The 17,438-nt window shown below is 46.2% G+C and overlaps 1 protein-coding gene across 1 annotated transcript in view; it reads right to left on the bottom strand.

Annotated features, from left to right (window-relative positions):
- The window catches only part of CACNA1A (calcium voltage-gated channel subunit alpha1 A), a 242,007-nt gene that overhangs the window by 105,813 nt on the left and 118,756 nt on the right, over positions 1–17,438 (bottom strand). The window contains exon 6 of the mRNA XM_007469118.1: positions 14,339–14,532. Within this exon, the coding sequence (XP_007469180.1) occupies positions 14,339–14,532 (194 nt within the window). The remainder of the gene's footprint in view (positions 1–14,338; positions 14,533–17,438) is intronic.

The following is a 17,438-nucleotide window of genomic DNA, read 5'->3' as shown; positions in this document are numbered from 1 at the left end:
TTGGGGGGGGGGGGGGTGAGGAAGGAAAGCAGGTGAGCACTGAGTGGGACTCAGGTATGACCTGACGGGTGAAGGAAGGGGGAGCTCTTGTTCTCCTGGGACTCTGTCCTCGAATGTCCTTGGCCTGTGGAGTCCTAGAGCTCTGGGAGCCCAGAGAGGGAGAGAGAACACAGGATCAACCAGTGGGGGAGACTCCAGAGGTAACACTAGAAGGACAAAGCCCCCTCCTAATCATGTGGTCCTCACAGGACCAGAAACCAGCATGAAACTCAGGAGGACTCCACAGATCAAACTTCAGGAGAAGGAAAAAAAGCTCATTGGAATGTAGAAATGAGCCCCCAGTTCCCTCCCTTCTCCCCCAAACAGTCATGATGGCAGGGTCTGATAATCAGGTTAAATCACCAAGGCAGACAGCAGGGCCGTGAACCTTTTCCTTAAGTGTCTCCCTCCTCTATTGCCTGCAGCCCCAATGTCAACAACAGAAAAATTCCCAGAAATGCCCAGATCAATTTTCAAGGGGACGAAGTCCACAAATAGAACATTCTTCTCTGGGAGAACAGAATACTGTGCCAATAAGTGAGAGGAGGGGAAGAAAATCAAGAATAGAGAAAGAAAGAAAGAAAAAAAAACCCCCAGCACTTAAAGAGTACTTATTTGTGCCAGACACTCCTCTAAGCATATTACCTACATTGGCTTATTTACTCGTTTAATTCCCATGATGTCCCTATGTTATTGCCATGCACTGAGGAAACTGAGGCCCAGAAAGACAAAATTGCCAGCATGAGGTCACAGAGCTAGACAGTGGTGGACATGGGATTTGAACCAGGTGGCCAGGACCCAGAGCCTGTGGACTTAATCTCTGTGCTGGGGAAGGCTTCTGGTGGTTCATCAGCTCTATGGCATCTGCAGAATGTGGGGCCCCCAAATGTGGCTTTAAAAGCTCACCTTTAAAAGCACTTTCAGTGCTACTGCTGCCCTGCAGAAAGGCTAAAATGAGAACGACTGACACTGGTGCTGTGAATCTGTGGAGGAACTGGAACTGTCGCATGCTGCCAATGGGAGGGTAACATGGTGTATGAGTTTCTTGTGGCTGCTGTAATAAAGAACCACCAAGTGGGTGGCTTAAAACAACAGAAATTTATTGGTTCACAGTTCTTGAGGCTAGAAATCAGGGTAGCACCAGTTCCTTCTGGAGGCTCTGAGGGAGAATATGCCTCTCCCCTGGTATCTGGGGGTTTGCTGACCATCTTTGGTGTTTCTTTGGCTTGTAGATGCATCACCCTGATTTCTGCCTTCATCAACACATGACTTTCTTCCTGAGTGCATATCTTTCTCTGTGTCCAAATTTCCCCTTTCTATAGGGACACCAGTCATATTGGATTAGGGCCCATCCTAATGACCTTATCTTAACTAATTACTCCTGCAATGACCCCATTTCCAAATAAAGTCACACTCTGAGGTACTAGGAGTTAGGGCTTCAACATGTGCATTTTGGAAGGGACACAATTCAATCCATAATACCTGGTACAACCACTTTGAAAAATGGGTTGGGAATTTCTACTAAAATTAAATCATGCACCTTCACTATGTCATGAACATTACATTCCAAGGATGTTATCCAACAGAAATGTGAACCTGTGTATGCCAAAGACACATGCAAGAATGTTCATAGCGGTGATCTTCATAACAGTTCCAAACTGGAAACAAACTGAATCCTTCTCAACAGGAGGGAAGATAAATGGAATATTGTGCAATGAATGACTGCCATCCACCACATGAAACTTTACAGACTTGGCATCAAGCAAAAGAAGCCAGACAGAAAAGAGCATATATGTAAGATTCCATTCATGCAAAATACAAAAAACAGGCAAACGAGTTGATGATGTTTGAGGTCCAGATGGAGTGTCCTTTGGGGAGGGTAGTGACTCTGGAGGGAACACGAGGGGGACCTTCTGGGGCTGAGAAGGTTCTGTTTCCTGATCGATCTGGGTGCTGGTTACACATGTGTGCTCAGTTTGTAAAAATTCATCAAATGTGATCTGTGAACTGTCCTATATGTGTATTTTACTTGAACCAAAAAAAAGTTTTTTTTTTTTTTTTTTTAAAGAAAGTCAACTTTACCTTAAAAAGCAAGGAAATTCTGACACATGCTACAACATGGATGAACCTTGAGGACATTATGCTAAATGAAATAAGCCAGACACAAAAGGACGAAAACTGTATGATTCCACTTATATGAGGTTCCCAGAGTTGTCAAGTTCACAGAGACAGAAAGTAGAATGGTGGGCAGGGGCTGGGGGAGGGGGACGGAGAGTTAGTGTTTAACGGGGACAGAGTTACAGTTTTGCAAGTTGAAAAAGTTCTGGAGATGGATGGTGGTGACAGCTGCACAACAAAGTGAATGCACTTAATGCCAATGAACTGGACAGCTAAAAATGGTTTAGATGGTAAATGTTAGGTTATGTTTATTTTACCACAATAATTTAAAAAAAAGAAAACAAACAAGCCAAAAAAGCCAACTTCCATGATGGACACAGACAGGTTCAGGGGACAATGAATATGCCAGTCCCCTGCTCACACCCTTGTTCTAACAGAGTTCCAATGCTTTGCTTCTTGAAGGTTCTGGAAGAAAGAAAAGGGTCAGTAGAACAGGGATGGACAGAAGGCAGGACTGGCTTTGTGCTTTCCCCTCTGATGATGCTGCTGTGGCTCAGGCCTTTTCGTTACCATTTCTTAGGGCTAACTATAGCCCAAGGAGAGAAAGCCTGCACCGGGCAACAAAAGAAGAAAGTCTGGCTATCTCAGGAAGCAGGTTTGGGATGGAGACAGAGCAGTGGGTGGGTGGGGGAAGAGGGGCAGGACTGAACGGGGAGAAATGGCTGAGGCCCTTGGAACCAAGGCAGCCCCTCCACCCCAGGATCTGCCCACACCCCAGCTCCCTGATATGCTTAGAACCACCTGGCCCCATGATGCTGCCCAGCATAAAAGACACTCACAGTGCCAGGTCCTCAGCCTACTTGAGCTCATTTAATCCTCTCACAAAAGGTGGTATGTAATCCTCCCCATCTTCCCAGGTGAGGAAACTAAGGCACACAGAGGTAAAGTCCCATGCCCAAGGTCCCTGTCGTGGGCTGCATTGTATCCCCCCTAAAAGATATGCTGAGGGACTTCGCTGGAGGTCCAGTGGTTAAGACTCCATGCTCTCAATGCAGGGGCACAGATTCAATCCCTGGTCAGGAAACTATGATCCCACATGCTGTATGGCACGCCCCACCCCCCAAAAAAGAGATATGTTGAAATCCTAACCTCCAGTACCTTTCAATGTGACCCTATTTGGAAACAGGGTCTTTGCAGCTGCCATCAAGTTACGAGGAAGTCACGATCATGGGCCCTAGTCCACTATGATTGGTGTCCTTTTAAGAAGAAGAAATAACAGGTGAAGACAGGGACACACAGGGGAGAGGACAGACATGTGACAATGGAGGCAGAGATTGGAGGGACACAGCTGCAAGTCAAGGAGTGCTGAGGGCTGACAGTCACCACTAGAAGTCAGGAAGAGGCAAGAAAGAATTCTACCCAGAGTCTCAGAAGGAGTATAACCCTGCTGACATCTTGATTTTGGACTCTGGCCTCTAGAACTGTGAGAGGATACATTTTTGTTGTTTTAAGCCATCCAGTTGTGGTACTTGGTGATATCAGCCACAGACAAAGAACACAGTAACTGAGCTACTAAATGGCAGAGGTGCCACCTCCCGACCCCATCACTTCCAGGCCCTGCTCTCCTGTCATTCTCCCCCTGGATCACTCCAGCCACATGGCCTTCCTGTAGCTCCTCAAACGCACCAAGCACAGTCACACCTCAGGGCCTTTGCACTTATTGCTTCCTCTGCCTGGAATGCTCTTCCCCCGATTTCCTACATGGCTCCCCTCACCTCCTTCAGATCTCTGCTCAAAGGCCACTTTCTCGGGCAGGGTTTCCCTGATGGCCTTTTACAGTTGCACCTTCATTTCTAATCTCATTTCCTGCTCTATTTTTCCCTTAGTGCATCTCCCCCTCTATACTTATTTCTCCTGCTCATTGTTTGTCTCCCCACTGTCAATTCCATATGGAGCAGGGACATTGTGCTTTTTTCCCACTGCTATATTCCCTGTCACAATGCCAGGCATGCACGCAGTGTCCAATAAATGTTTGTTGAATGACTGAATGAGAGGTGGCTCCCCACACAGCCCACATCCTCCACCCCAAGCTGTGCTCCCTTCTCCCTCCTCTCTCCTTCTTCCTCCCTTGTCTTGCTTTTTCCTCCCTGGGGACTGGGGTTCTGCTGCCTGATTTTAGAGATGCTTGCTCTCTTTCCAATCTAGCCCAAATGACTCAGTTCCATGCTGTGGATCCAACAACTCACAGAGAAGAAGCTGGCAGAGGGTTGGGTGCAGTTTTTGATCAGTAGGTGGGCTTCCTAGGGTTTGCTCAGGGGAAAAATGAGAAATATATTTCCCAAGCCGAAAGACCGGAGCTTCCTTGGCCGTTCTGTGATAGCACAGAATGTGGAGGACATAAACCTCCCATCCTGGGTCTTACCTCCTTTGGCAGTTCAGGTTAAGCGTGGGTGTGCTCATGAGTCTGGATGTGGGGAGGAGGGAAATTGCTTGCTTGTCACTTGCAAGATCGCCTTGTCTTTCTTCCCAAGGCTCAAAGAGTTCCACTGCCTGCAACGCTATTCTTCATTAGTGCTGTCACTAAATATTTCCTGAGACACGGCAAGATGGCCCGTCCCTATCTCCCTGTGGTTGGCTGAGGGTCATATGATGAGTGCTGGCCAATGAGGAGTGAGTGGAAATACCTAAGTCACTTTTGGACCAGAGCATTGAACTGCCAGTATGGGACCCTCCAGGGCTTTCTTTCCTTTTGGAATACCAACTGGTAATGTTCTAGGTGCTGGTTGCTCCATTAGCTAGGTCCCAAGTGACTCTGCTGAGTATAGCTCCCTTCTTCCTCACTGCCAACCTGCACTGGACATGTAGCATGAACCAGAAAAGACATTTGTTGTTAAAATCACAGTGACGTTGGAGAATGTTTGTTACCGCAGCATAACCTAGATTTCCTGACTGATACACCCAGATATTTCCTTGGTTCACTCCTTTATCTCCTTTAGATTTCTCTCAAATATCACTTTCTCATTGACTTTTATATGGCTCTCAGGAGGCAGATGGAGGAAAAGAATGTTTTCTGTATATCTGACAGAGAAATTAAGGTTCAAGATTACAATGAGCTGGTCGTCCTCTGAGCCTCTGCCTGAAGATAGTTTCTTCTAGATCTTGACTTGGTTGATTCCCTCTCATCACTCAGCCTTTCATTCTACTGTGCCCACTCTGGGAGAAGCCTTCCAGCCAAAAGGGCTTGGCCCTCCTCACAGCACAGACAGAACTCTCATTCACTTCCAAGCATGTTTTGCTTTCTGAATCATTTTGTCAATATATGCATTTGCATTTGAAGTCCCTGTGGGCGGATTGTTTAAATAATAACAATGATAGGGAAATGTATTTATCCCAAGTCCCAATGATCAGGCTGTTTCCCCGGGAAACGAAGAGGCAGGCGGGACAACAACGGTCACTTTAGTAGAGCCTGTTTGAGCTGACAAAACACCCCTTCATTCCCAGAATCTCCAGTGGATGGGGAAACTGAGGCTGAGGGAGATGATTTGCCTGGCTCACATAGGGTGCGGATGGCACAGCTGGGGCTAGACCCATCATTCTGGCTTGTATCCGACAGATTTTTTTTTCTACCTCACTCCTTCACGGCACTTACACAGTATTTTCTGTTTATAACAATTGGCCCATAAGAGCCTTAAAGGAGAGGGAAAATACTGATTCACCCCCGCACTGTTGGTACCTAGCATGATGCCTGGCACTTAGCAAGCCTTCGATACTCATCAAACAAACGAATGGCTGAGTCTCAGTAAAATCCTTAAGTGCCTTCTGTTTTATGGCTTATTTTCCTCTAATTTTTTTGAGCATGGTTCAGTCAGAAAAAGTATAGAAGATGTAAAAAAACAACAAATCTCGGCTCAAGAGAACACCCAACTCCCCAGCATTAGGGATAAAAATGGGGTGGATTTGACTGTGAAAGAGCCAAAGCCCCACAGTGGCCATGAGGGAGGTCGTATGTCTGTCCCAGTTTGTACCTGTTATTAAATCATGCGACGCCTGTTAATTATTTTTTGAGTTCTCCTTTCCCCATTCACTCTCAAAATTATCCTGGTTTGGGCAGTGAATTATATGGTCTTTCTGCCTCTGAGGTCTCCTGTCACCTCCCCTGGCCTCTTCAGCTCCCTTGCTCACCCTCACTCCCTCACTTCCAGCCACATGGGCTCCTCACAAATGCCAGAACCACTCCTGCCTTAGGGCCTTTGCACTGGCTGTCCTATCCACCTGGGTCTCTCTTGCCTGACATACCTACATGGCTCTCCCTCACCTCTTTCAGGTCTTATTAGAAGAACGTCAACCTCTCACCTTGAGGATGCACAGCCCCTCTACTGCTTTATTTTTCACCTGAGCTTTCATCACCCTCTTACACAGGAGTTGACAAACCACCACCCATGCATGCCACCTGTTTTCGTAAATTAAGGTTTGTCGGCACACAGCCATGCCCATTCATTATGTATCTTCCCCGTGGCTGCTTTTGTGCTACGAAAGCAGATTGAGTAGTTGTGACAGAGACTGCATGGCCCACAAAGCCTAAAATACTTAAGATTCTGCCATATATATAAAATTTTCTTAATTATCTTGTTGGCTGCCTGCTTCTCCCACCAAAACGTCAACTCCCCCCAAACAGGGATTTTTTGTCTCTTCCATTTGCTGCATATCCTTGGTGCCTAGAACGTTGCCTTCATGCAGTACACATTCAATGAATGTTAGTTGAATGAATGTGTGATCTAAAGTCCCCCAGATCTGATGCTTTGATGTTGGCCAAAATAAACATCTATGAATTATACAAGGGCTTAGGTCAAAGATCAGTTTCAACCATTAGTGACCATTTGTCAAGGGACTTGCATTTATAATCATCAACTAAGCACAGTTTTACCATTTTCTTAGTTGCCATTAAGTGAGGAATAGAAATAGAGAGTAAGAGAAACACACAGAGAAAAGCACAGAGAGGTGGGGGGGAGAGAGGAATAAAGAGGTGAAGAAAGGAAAGGAGGAGAGAGAAAGAGAGAGAGACAGGAAGAAACAGAGAGAGACAGAGAGACCAAGAATTAAGAGAGACAAAGACAGAGAGGGATAAAAAAAGAGAAGGTGAGAGAGAGAGAGGGAGGGAGTGTAACACTTAGTGCCCAGTGCTGGGTTCAAATCCTGACTTCACTACCCTTGACTAAGGGATCTTGGCAGGTCACTGCATCCCCGTGAGCCTCAGTTTCCTCATCTGGAAGATGGACCTAAAAATATTTCCCCTCATGAGGTTGTTTTATGGATCAGTTGATGATACAAGGAAGATGCAGGGATGCAGCAGGCTCTTAGCGAATGGTATACAGGTCCTGCCAGGGCCCCAGACTCTTCCTCTCCCCACCCTGGTAGCAACTAAGAGAGGGCAAGTCCCATCGCCCACACTGAACCCCCAGGCTGCTTTGGCTCATTCGGTGAGAAGCATGTTGGGTATGTCCTCTGTGTGGGGTGGAGGTGATTTCTGATTTTTTTTTTGTTTTTGAGTCACGCATGCACATATGGTGAGGGGGTCCTCGTGAAATAAGGCTGCCTGTTGCTCAAGCAATACACAGAGCCACCAACTTTTGTCTCCAGCAAATGGCTCCAGTGCAGCCTTGCTGGGCTTCCCCGTGCCGCCCCCTTGAGCTCAGAGAGCCAGTCCTCCATCCTGTTTGCCATGGGAGGTAGCAAACAGCAGATTCTGAGGGAACCGGTGTTGAGTCAGAGATGGATTCCAACCTTAACTCCCTGTGTGTGGCCTTGGCCCTCAGTTTCCTCATCTGTAAAATGGGACTATTTAAGGCTCTACCTTAGAGGGTTACCATCAAGGAGTCACGGGCTGGTGCACAGAGAAACACCAGAATAGTGTGGTACAGAGGAAATAGCTGATAGCCCATTAGGATTCCAGAAGGCTGCCCAGATCCAATGTGGGCCCTAGGAAGGTCGAGGGATGGGCACAGGAGCCCTCTGGGTCCTTCAGAAGTCCAGGACAAGGGTGGAGCTTGGCTATGTTGACTTAGGTTCATTTTATAGCAGTTAGACACGACTCGGACCACACTTTTGGCAGAGAATTTCAATATACTTGCCTTTGTGGTCTTTGGGCTTGGATAAGCACTCACCCCACTACAAAATCCTAATGTGGGCTGGTCCACCATGCCCAGGGATGCCTCAATGCCCCATCTTCAGGGATCCCTGGTCTTCTAGAGCAGGGTTTCCCCACAGTGGCACGCTTGACATTTTGGATTGGGTAACTTGTGGTGGGGGCTGAGCCAGACACAGACAGCGAGAATTTCAGTTACTTGCTAAGCTATCACCTCCTCGGAGGGTTTTCCTAGCCAAGCAACCACAGAAATCACTGCGAGATTCCCTCAGGCTCAACTAGGGTGGGAATCCTTGGGGAGTCTGTGAATTTGCATGGAAAAAAGTTAATCCTTCACTTCCCCTGATTTCCACCAGAAAGTGGGGCATTTTCTTCCATTATGAGGGGAGGCAGCAAACCGCAACAGTGTGGGCAGAACCGGTGATGCCCCTCACCCACAGAAATCACATGTAGTTCACAGATACCCCACAAAATCTTTTAGCTTCAACACTCCCATGAAATTATGGGGGTCATCTGAGTCATTGCCAGGTCCTGTTGGCAATGTGTTATAAACACTAAAACGACGTCACCAATCTGTTTTTAACAATATTTTTATAACAATTTCAGTACATTTGTCTTCCTTCATCATCTCCAGTCTTTTAATTTATTAGACTTTAAAAATCATTACACTGACAAAGGGGTCTGTGGCTCAACAAGGTTTAAAATTCTTTCAGGTGGATTCTCTTTGCTTCCCATCTTCCATCTTTCTGCCCCAGACTTAGTGACAGCTTTAAGAAGTTCCTCCTTTGAAAATTAACTGCCCTCCTTCCCGCCCTCCCTTCCTCTCTCCCTCCCTCCTTTTCCCTCTCTCAACCCCCCACCTCTCTCCCCCTCCCCACCAATATCTATTTCTCTGGGTTCAGCTCAGCTGGGGGTGGGGGAAAGATTAAACTCCATTCTTGGAGGGGGACTGTCTATATATATTAAATGGAATTCTTTTGTAAGGAAGATTTGTCTCTTCTTCACTTATTTTGTTTAATAATAAAGCAATAAAATGACCATTTATTATTGTTATGTCAATCAATAAGTAATTTATATATTTTGACGTGGACTCTCTCTCTACAGGTAATATAAGATAGAAACACCTGGCATACAATGGGCACCCAGAAAATGCTCTTTTTCCTGTCCTTCCTCCCCATCTCCTGGTCTTCGAGTAAACAAAAATCTTTTTTCCTCCTAAACTCTTAGCAAGACAAGTTTAAATGCACTCCCTGATTATAAAAGTAAATTATGAAACTACTATACATAAAATAGATAAGCAACAAGGATTTACTGTATAGCACAGGGAATTGTATTCAATATTTTGTAATAACCTAAAATGGAATATAATCTGCAAAAAAATAACTGAATTACTACGCTATACATCTGAAACTAACGCAATATTGTAAATCAACTATCCTTCAATTAAAATAAAAGAGGATAAAAGTAAATTGTGCTCATTGTAGAAAATTTTGACAATATAGAGAAGTAACAAGAAGATAAAAGAGTCCCAAATCCCACTACGTAAAGGCCATCTTGGTACTGCGGACTCCAGCCTTTTTTCCTTATATTTTCAAAATTACACACTTGAGATTATAAGGTTCTATGGACTGAACTGTGTCCCTTCTCCAACCCAGTTCATGTGTTGAAGCCCTAATCCCTGATGTAATGGCATTTGGAGATGGGGCCTTTGGGAGGTGATTAGGGTTACAGGAGGTCATGAGAGTGGGGCCCGCATGATGAGATTAGTGTCCTTGTAAAAGTCACTAATCCCAGAGAGCTTGCTCTCTCTCTCTCTGCCCTCACCATGTGAGGACACAGTGAGAAGGCAGCCGTCTGCAAGCCAGGAAGAGAGCCCTCACCAGAACCGGACCACGCCTGACACCCTGATCTCAGACTTCCAGCCTCCAGAACTGTGAGTAAGTACATTTCTGCTGTCTAAGCTGCCCAGTCTATGGTGTTTTGTAATGTCAGCCGGAGGTGACTAAGACATCAGGCTTATCTCACCTTGATTCTTTTTTAAAAATCAGTTCCCCGCCCCCACTTGTCATTATATGGTGAGCATTTCCCCGCATCCTTAAATATTCTCCCAACAGATGATTTTTAATGACATGATACTCCATCATATGGAGGGACCATACGGTATTTAACCAGTTGCTTCTAGTTTTGTTCTATTTTTACAAATAACGCTGGGGGGCACATCCCGATATAAATCTTCGACAGGGGTGCTGATTAGTTAAGGTTAGGCTTTTTCTAAAAGGCACTTTAACCAGGAAGCCAAGTGGGAAAGAAAAGAGACAAATTGAAAAGGGAAAAACCTGGACGGGGCCCCAGCACACCGTGTAGGCGAGCTGCTGTTCCCTTTGCCAAGAACGCTCGGGGTGCTGATTAGTTAAGGTTAGGCTTTTTCTAAAAGGCACTTTAACCAGGAAGCCAAGTGGGAAAGAAAAGAGACAAATTGAAAAGGGAAAAACCTGGACGGGGCCCCAGCACACCGTGTAGGCGAGCTGCTGTTTCCTTTGCCAAGAAAGCTCTTCCCCCAAACATCTGCCTGGCTCTCTCCATCTCTGTGGAAATGTCACCTCCTCTGAGGAGCCTTCCCTCATTGCCTGACCTAAACTAGCCCCCACACCCCAACACCTGTCCTTTTATCCTGCTGTTGTCCTCATAGGATGACACAGGTCATGTCACCACGTCCCACATTATGTATTTGCTTAATGTCTATCTTCCACTTTCTGAGTAGTGTATTATTTATAATGTTTATTGGTTACATCTGTCTCCCCTACAAGGATGGGGATTTTTGTCTGTCTTCTTCATTGTGTTGTCCCTGATCACCTGATCATTTCTCAGCACACAGTAGGCACTCAATAAGTAATTATGGAATAAACAAATGGATTTCAATGATACTGAGAAAAGAAATGAGATGTTGGGATCATAAAGCACTGCCCACCCAGCTGGATGACATCCATCTGGCATCTGTGCCTGTGGATTCTAAGATGCTTGGAGCAGGTGCTTCTGGACTCTTCCCATGGATCTCACCTGATAGCGGATGGTGAGGTCATGCTCACGGGCTTGGCTCTAGCACAAGCATAAAGGGCAGACAGTCCAGACACTGTGCCTGCCTGTGGCCGGATGGAGCTAAGGGAGTCCTAGGGCAGGCCTGGCAAATGGCAGAGGGCAGGACCCAAATGAGTCTGGAAAAGCAATAGCTCTGTCCTTGTCAGCAGAAACTCAAAGATGCCACTTAGCCCCTGCCCTTAGCAATGAGTTGTCCTAGTGGTTGTGTTTCAGGGTGGGGGGAGGTTGTCTTAATTTAGGAAGCCCCAGACAAGGGTTCAGGTGCAAACACTTCATTTGGGAGATGTTATGAATTGAATTATGTCCCCACCACCCCTGCCCCACCAAGATCTGTTGAAGTCCTAACTTCCAGGACCTCAGAATGTGACCTTATTTAGAAATGGGGTTGCTGCAGATGTAATTAGTTAAGAGGACATTGTACTGGAGTAGGGTGGGCCCTAAGCCAATACGACCAGTGTCCTTATAAGAATATGGCCATGTGAAGATGGGGTATTCGAGTGGACAACAGATCATCTATAAGCCAAAGAATGCCAAGGATTGCTGGCAGCCACCAGAAGCTGGAAGAGGCAAGGAAGTATTCTCCCCGAGAGCCTTTGGAGGGAGCCTGGCCCTGCTGACACCTTCTGGCCCCCAAACTGTGAGGAAATAAATGTCTGCTGTTTTAAGCCACCCAGTTTGTGGTACTTTATCACTGCTCTAGGCTCGCATCAGGCTCAAATCCCTGCTCCCTGGGTTTCCACCCAAAGCATGACTGTGGGATGTAAGTTCATGGAAAGTTCTAGAAGGCTACTCTGAGTTAGTGGCAGTTACCAGTGGGATGAGAGTGGCAAATAAAGTGGGACCCAATGGCTCACTCCACTTCTTCAGGCGTTGCTGGAGTTTTCACAATGGAAAATTCATTTACATTTTTAAAAGGAGTGCCCTTTGGGGTGGGAAATTTGGCCTACAAATTTGGACCATGCACTGTTCTAAATCTTCACATATATTCACCTCCCTCAGTCCTTGTGCCCTGTGAGGTAGGACTGTGCTTCTCCTCATTTTGCACACATGGAAATGGAGGCACAGAGAGCCCAAGTGACTTGTCCAAGGTTGCACAGCAAGGAAGTGGTGGAGTCGGGAGGGGAACCCAAGCAGCCTGATGCCCGACTCTGTTCTCTCAACTGTTTCCCCCGAGTTTGCTTCCCCCAAGGTGATTCAGCTCTAAGATTCCAGGGCAAATAACCCCTAAGATGATGGTGCTTACAACTATAGAACCCTCTGGAAATTCGTGTCCCTGCTCACACTTCCTCATCCACCACTGAGCTAATCTCCATTGTTTTCCTATGAACCTTGGACCCTTTTTCTGGATGTCCAACCCCATGATATAACCTGTTTCCATGTTCACACTTTACTTAGCTCCTGTTCTCCACCCCCACTCTCTGCCTAAGTTTCCTTACCTTCCTGTCTCCCAGTTCTGTTTCACTCCCAGGAGGGTTCATTTCCCTCTGAAGCCTCCTCTTGCAAGAGCCTTGTAAAGAAAAAAGACCTAGGGACTTCTCTGGTGGTGCAGTGGTTAAGAATCTGCCTGCCAGTGCAGGGGACATGGGTTTGAGCCCTGGTCTGGGAAGATCCCACATGCTGCGGAACAACTAAGCCTGTGTACCACAACTACTGAGCCTGTGCTCTAGAGCCCGCAAGCCACAACTACTGAAGCCTGCATGCCTAGAGCCCATGCTCCGCAACGAGGGAAGCCACCGCAATGAGAAGCCCGCGCACTGCAAGGAAGAGTAGCTCCAGCTCGCCACAACTAGAGAAAGCCCGCGCGCAGCAACAAAGACCCAATGCAGCCAAAAATAAATAAATAAATAAATAGAATAAAAAAGAAAAGAAAAGAAGAAAACCTAGAGTGCAAGCAAGCAAGCTTTGGCCAATTGGGTGTAACTTTTAGCCCAAGCTCTTTGCAGGTCAGGGCCAAGAAAGAGCCTGAGAATCTCAAATCTGCTGTCTGTTCCTAGAGATGCTATGCAGGATGGAAGGCGGGGGCAGGTAGGAGTGTACATCTTTTCTGACCTGAACTTAACATTTTCAAGACCTAGGACAAGAGTACCAACCGAGGCCCATATATATGTGTAAATATTTAAAAGCTCCTAAATAGAATATGCTGTATGTGTCTCCTTTACAAACACATCTTCATAAGCACTTGGAAGGTCAGTCTGGAATTTAGAATCTGGATGTCTGCACTGGATAACGGGCTTCCCTGCCCCTTGACCATGGCCTGCCACCTGGAGGCAGGGGAGGGGGTGCTCCACACACACATGCATGGACACACCACCTTGCATGTCCAAACTCCAGCCACATCTGTGCCAACAGCCACCCCAAGGACACCCTTGGCCCTCAGGGGATACAAATGGGTGGTGTAGTCAGAGAACAGACCCATGGAAGAATCTCATGCAAGTCCATGGAATCTGGGCTTGGGGAGGGAATTCTAGGATCTAAGATGACTCAAAGTGTGATCTAGAAAGTGGAGTGGTGGTGGCACTAGCTCCTGGTAGACATTTCCTGTCAGCCCCATAGGGAGGGGCATGGCTGGAGGAGGGCCAGTGAGGGCTCCAGTGCAGAGCTCCTTTGCATAGGTGCTCAAGGACACTTCTCTATCTCTCATCTATGTTGGTTTTTAACTTACACAACCTTTACATATTCAAAAATCTAAAATTACATTTAAAAACTTGTGCAATTAAAAATTATTCAGCATCTGTGTGCCCTCTAGATCTCCATCTCCCGAGGGCCCTTCTCTACTTAGAGTTCTGAGGACAACACTCCCATATCCTCAAAGGACTGAGCCTCATGCCTGCTCTCCTGGGGCTGTGTTGAGTTGTCCTTTGGCTGCCTCCCCGGCTCAGGGTCCCTCCACTGCAGCCTCAGGAGTTGGCTGGTCCTGGCTCTCCACGACCCCTTACCACTTACGTTGTAGAGGAGGTCAGTCCACCCTTCCATGGTGATGCACTGGAAAACAGTCAGCACTGCAAATAGGATGTTGTCGAACTGAGTGATCCCATTGTTGGGCCCTTCCCAGTAGGGCTGACATTTGGTCCCATTGGGGCAGGTGCGGGCAGGTTCCTCTGTCCCACACGGAGCTGGAGACTCACCCTGAATGTCATCTATGAAAGGGAAGGGGAGAAAAATCAGGGGAAAGGGCCAGCAAAACCAGCTCTGAGAAACAGGAGCCAGCGAAGATTCAATGCTGTTGAAGAAAAGTGGCTATTGAGATGAATTTATCAGTCTTTTTCCAAAAAGCAAAGTGTTTGGCTTTGTTGACCTATTCATTGTTTTCCATTTTATTAATTTCTTCTCTAAGCGTTGTTCCTTTTTTGTTCTTTTCCTCAACTTTTGGGATGAATTAATGTTCCTTAAGGCTATAAACTCCTCTTTAAGTGCAGCTTTAACTGCATCTCACAAATTCTGTCATGCATTAGTATCATTATTGTTCAAGTAAAATATTTAGCAATTTCCATTATTATTTCTTCTTTGACTCATGGATAACCAGGAAGCATTAAAAATTTGTCATATATCTACAAAAATAGAATAATATAACGAATTCCCCTGTACCTATCATCAATTTCAACATTTATCAACTCAGGGCTAATCTTGTTTCATCCACATCCCCTCCCCATACTAAAATATTTTACCTTGCCACTAAAATATTCTTAAAGCAAATCTCAGACATCCTACCATTGCATCCACAAATAAGAAGCATGTCTCCGAATTTCCAAAAACTTTGATTTCCAGCTTAATTGCACTGTGGTCAGAGGATATGTTTTGTATTATTCTGTCCTTTGAAATCTGTCAACATGCACTTTAAGGTCCCAAATACAGTCAGTTTTGGTAACTGTGCTGTGTGCCTTTTGAGGTGGTTGGGGGCAGTGTTCTCCAGACTTCCATTAGGACAAATTTGTCAATTGTGTTGTGTTATTCTTCTGTAGCCTGACTAATTTTTTTTTTTTTAATTGAGGTGTATTGGGCTCAGGGAGCTGTTCTGGGGGTGAGGGAGGCCAGTACACACAGTACTCACCCTTAGGCACAGTAGCTAAGCTTTCTCCCCAAATAGCAGGAGGCAGATTGTGAAAATGCCACAAGGAAAGAGACACATGTCAATGGATGTCCCTTTTGCTGGAAACCAAAAAGAGCTTCTTGGCAAAGTTGGGCTGGGCCATAAAGGTCGGGTCTGAATTCTAAGGTGTTGATGGGGAGACCGAGGAGAGACACCTTCATGAGAACACGGAGTTAGGGGAGCACAGAATATCCCAGGCTTTTCCCCATTGGACCAGAGCCACAGATATGAGGGGATTCTATTCAGTGAACGATACTTTTGAAGGTTTTCAGAGAGTGACACTGTCCGACAAAAAATCAAACAGCTGAGTGTGTAAACTCAAGCTCCCACTAAACAAAAATATATCTCAATGTGATATATTTACATATAGGCTATATATAGCCTACATACAGGCTTTGCAGCCCATTCTTAACCTCCATTTAGTAAGCAGCAGAGTGAAATAAACCAACATAGAATGCATGAATCTTATTGGCCTTAGAAACTCCAGTTAAATAGAAACTCTAGGTCATGCAAAATGACATTTACCATCTCAGAAGGGACACCTACTACTCAAGAAGTGATGACACATCGGCCACTATTTTAAGTTGTGGGAAACCCCTTCCCCACTCACGCCAGATTTGGTGCAGGGGCTATTATTTAATGAATACAGATTGGAAGGCAAAATCTTTTAAACATAAGGCTCAGGGCAAGGGGGAAAATTCCATGGGCTCCTGCAATGAATTGTTTGTTGTTTGCAAACAACAAACAATTGTTTGCATTGTTTGTTGGGAAGGTCACCTCTGTCCAAAACCTTCTCCATTTCCACCTTGTGTCCAAGTCTGGCTCAATACCTATCCACCAATGTGCACCCCCACCCCCACCACCCGGCCCCGGGTTAGCCCAGTGAACACTGGTCCCTTTCTTTCCTCAGGGCTACAATAGCTCCCGAATTGTTCACATTTGGTGAGGAGACAAAAAGCAGCATCAGCGTGCATTGCTGTGGACTAGTTGAAGACAAGGGGTCTTGTTTCCTCAAACTATTTTGGAAGCTCTTAGAAAGCAGGATGCTTCCACTTTTCCTTGGCATTTCTCTGGGTGTTTAGCGCGGTGCTGGGCACACAGGAACTGGGTTCCTGATGATAAGGAGAACCTGTCTGCAAGAGAAAACCTGTCTGTCTTTATAGCAGCTTTGCCTAGTGGTGTTCTTGATTGCGACCCGCTCCCCCAACCCCCCACCTGCCCCCTCATCACGAAACACTCTGAGGGCTGCTTCTAGAAAAGCAACCATCCAGAGCGTCTGAGGAATTTGATTATAAATATATTTTAAAATTAACCTGCTGCCTGGGTGTCTGTTTATATCTGTCTCTTACTCACATGCCTTATATTTTTAATTGCGAGCTTTTCAGTCATCCTCCCTAAATCAAGGCCTCCTACCCTCCGGTTGCCCCACCCACATCTGTCCCCTTAAAACCTCAATTCAGACTCAAGCCAGTCCTCTGTCCCCTATGCTGGAGAGAGAGAGAGAGAGAGAGAGAGAGTCCCCTATGCGAGAGAGAGAGAGAGAGAGAGAGAGAGAGAGAGAGAGAGAGAGAGAGAGAACAACAACAACAACAACAACAACAACAAAACCTAGGATCCAGGAATCCTGGTTTCTCTATCTTCGGCTGATTTTTCTGAGGGGCCCTGCCCTGTATCTCTCCCTCTAGCATTTCTGCCTGGGTGACGAGGCCAGGAGCAGAAATAGCTCTGCCTCAATTAACACCTTCGGGGAAAGAAATAATTAGGACATCCCATATTGCACAAACTTCACAAGCCCAGGAGAGAGGGAGACGGGAGGAGCGAGAAAAAGGAGGCAATAAAATCATCTCAAATAAACCTTCCTTACTGGGTTTTGCTGCCCTCGGGGAGGTCTGGGGAGAGGGCTCTGCTACCCAGGGGTCATCGGGAAGAGAAGGTGGATGAAGACAGGCCTGAAAT

Source organism: Lipotes vexillifer, unplaced genomic scaffold (assembly GCF_000442215.2).
Source record: "Lipotes vexillifer unplaced genomic scaffold, Lipotes_vexillifer_v1.1 scaffold1699, whole genome shotgun sequence".
NCBI classification, from domain to species: Eukaryota; Metazoa; Chordata; class Mammalia; order Artiodactyla; family Lipotidae; genus Lipotes; species Lipotes vexillifer.
This window is presented reverse-complemented; position numbering and strand designations above follow the sequence as displayed.